Source organism: Etheostoma spectabile, chromosome 15 (assembly GCF_008692095.1).
Source record: "Etheostoma spectabile isolate EspeVRDwgs_2016 chromosome 15, UIUC_Espe_1.0, whole genome shotgun sequence".
NCBI lineage: Eukaryota > Metazoa > Chordata > Actinopteri > Perciformes > Percidae > Etheostoma > Etheostoma spectabile.
In genome coordinates, this window is record NC_045747.1 from 29,989,116 (window position 1) to 29,989,797 (window position 682).

The 682-nt window shown below is 36.8% G+C and overlaps 1 protein-coding gene across 2 annotated transcripts in view; it reads left to right on the plus strand.

Moving 5' to 3' along the window:
• The window catches only part of scpep1 (serine carboxypeptidase 1), an 8,890-nt gene that overhangs the window by 3,258 nt on the left and 4,950 nt on the right, over positions 1-682 (plus strand). For both annotated transcript variants that reach the window (XM_032538642.1, XM_032538643.1), the window contains exon 5: positions 489-563. In XM_032538642.1, the coding sequence (XP_032394533.1) occupies positions 489-563 (75 nt within the window). The remainder of the gene's footprint in view (positions 1-488; positions 564-682) is intronic.

Genomic DNA, 682 nt, shown 5'->3' on the forward strand with positions numbered 1-682 from the left:
AGAATCAATCATGTTATTTTGGGTAGTTATAAGAACATTTATATAAGAAAATGGGTCAATTGACCCGAGGACAACATGAGAGCTAATGTTTGCTAGCTAGCTGTTTGCTAAATTTTAGTTCAAAAACACCAGAGCAATGAAGGACATGATTAGCTATGAATGACCTCACAGAAAGGATAAAGAACAAGTAGCTAAATAGTTTTAAACAGTCATTCTTCAGATGTAACTGTGTCTAAACAAACCTATTTTTATTTTAAAGTGAATGCCGTATTTGATAGAAAACAGGCACATTCTGAGCTTTAGTTATGGCTAACAAGTTAGCTAACTTGCCTAGCTAGCTATTCTTAGCTTGCTAGCTTAGTGAAGCCGGTAAGCCCTGTTTTCTTCTATAAATACTCAATCTTCTCAGTCTTAAGTGTAATGATGTCAGCCTTGACTTTTTATTCTTTTACCAAATATTGATATGATTATTATGTCATTGTTTGCAGAGCAACCCTTTTTACATCTTCTCGGAGTCGTATGGAGGGAAGATGGCAGCTGCTATCTCCTTGGAACTCACCAAGGTGAATGTTACTTCTCTTTTCCACTTCCCCTTCAGCTCCATGTTAGCTCACTGGTATTGGAAAGTCCCCGTGTCATACAGCTGTCATATGACAGTTGGGTCAGCAAAAAAAAAAGAAAA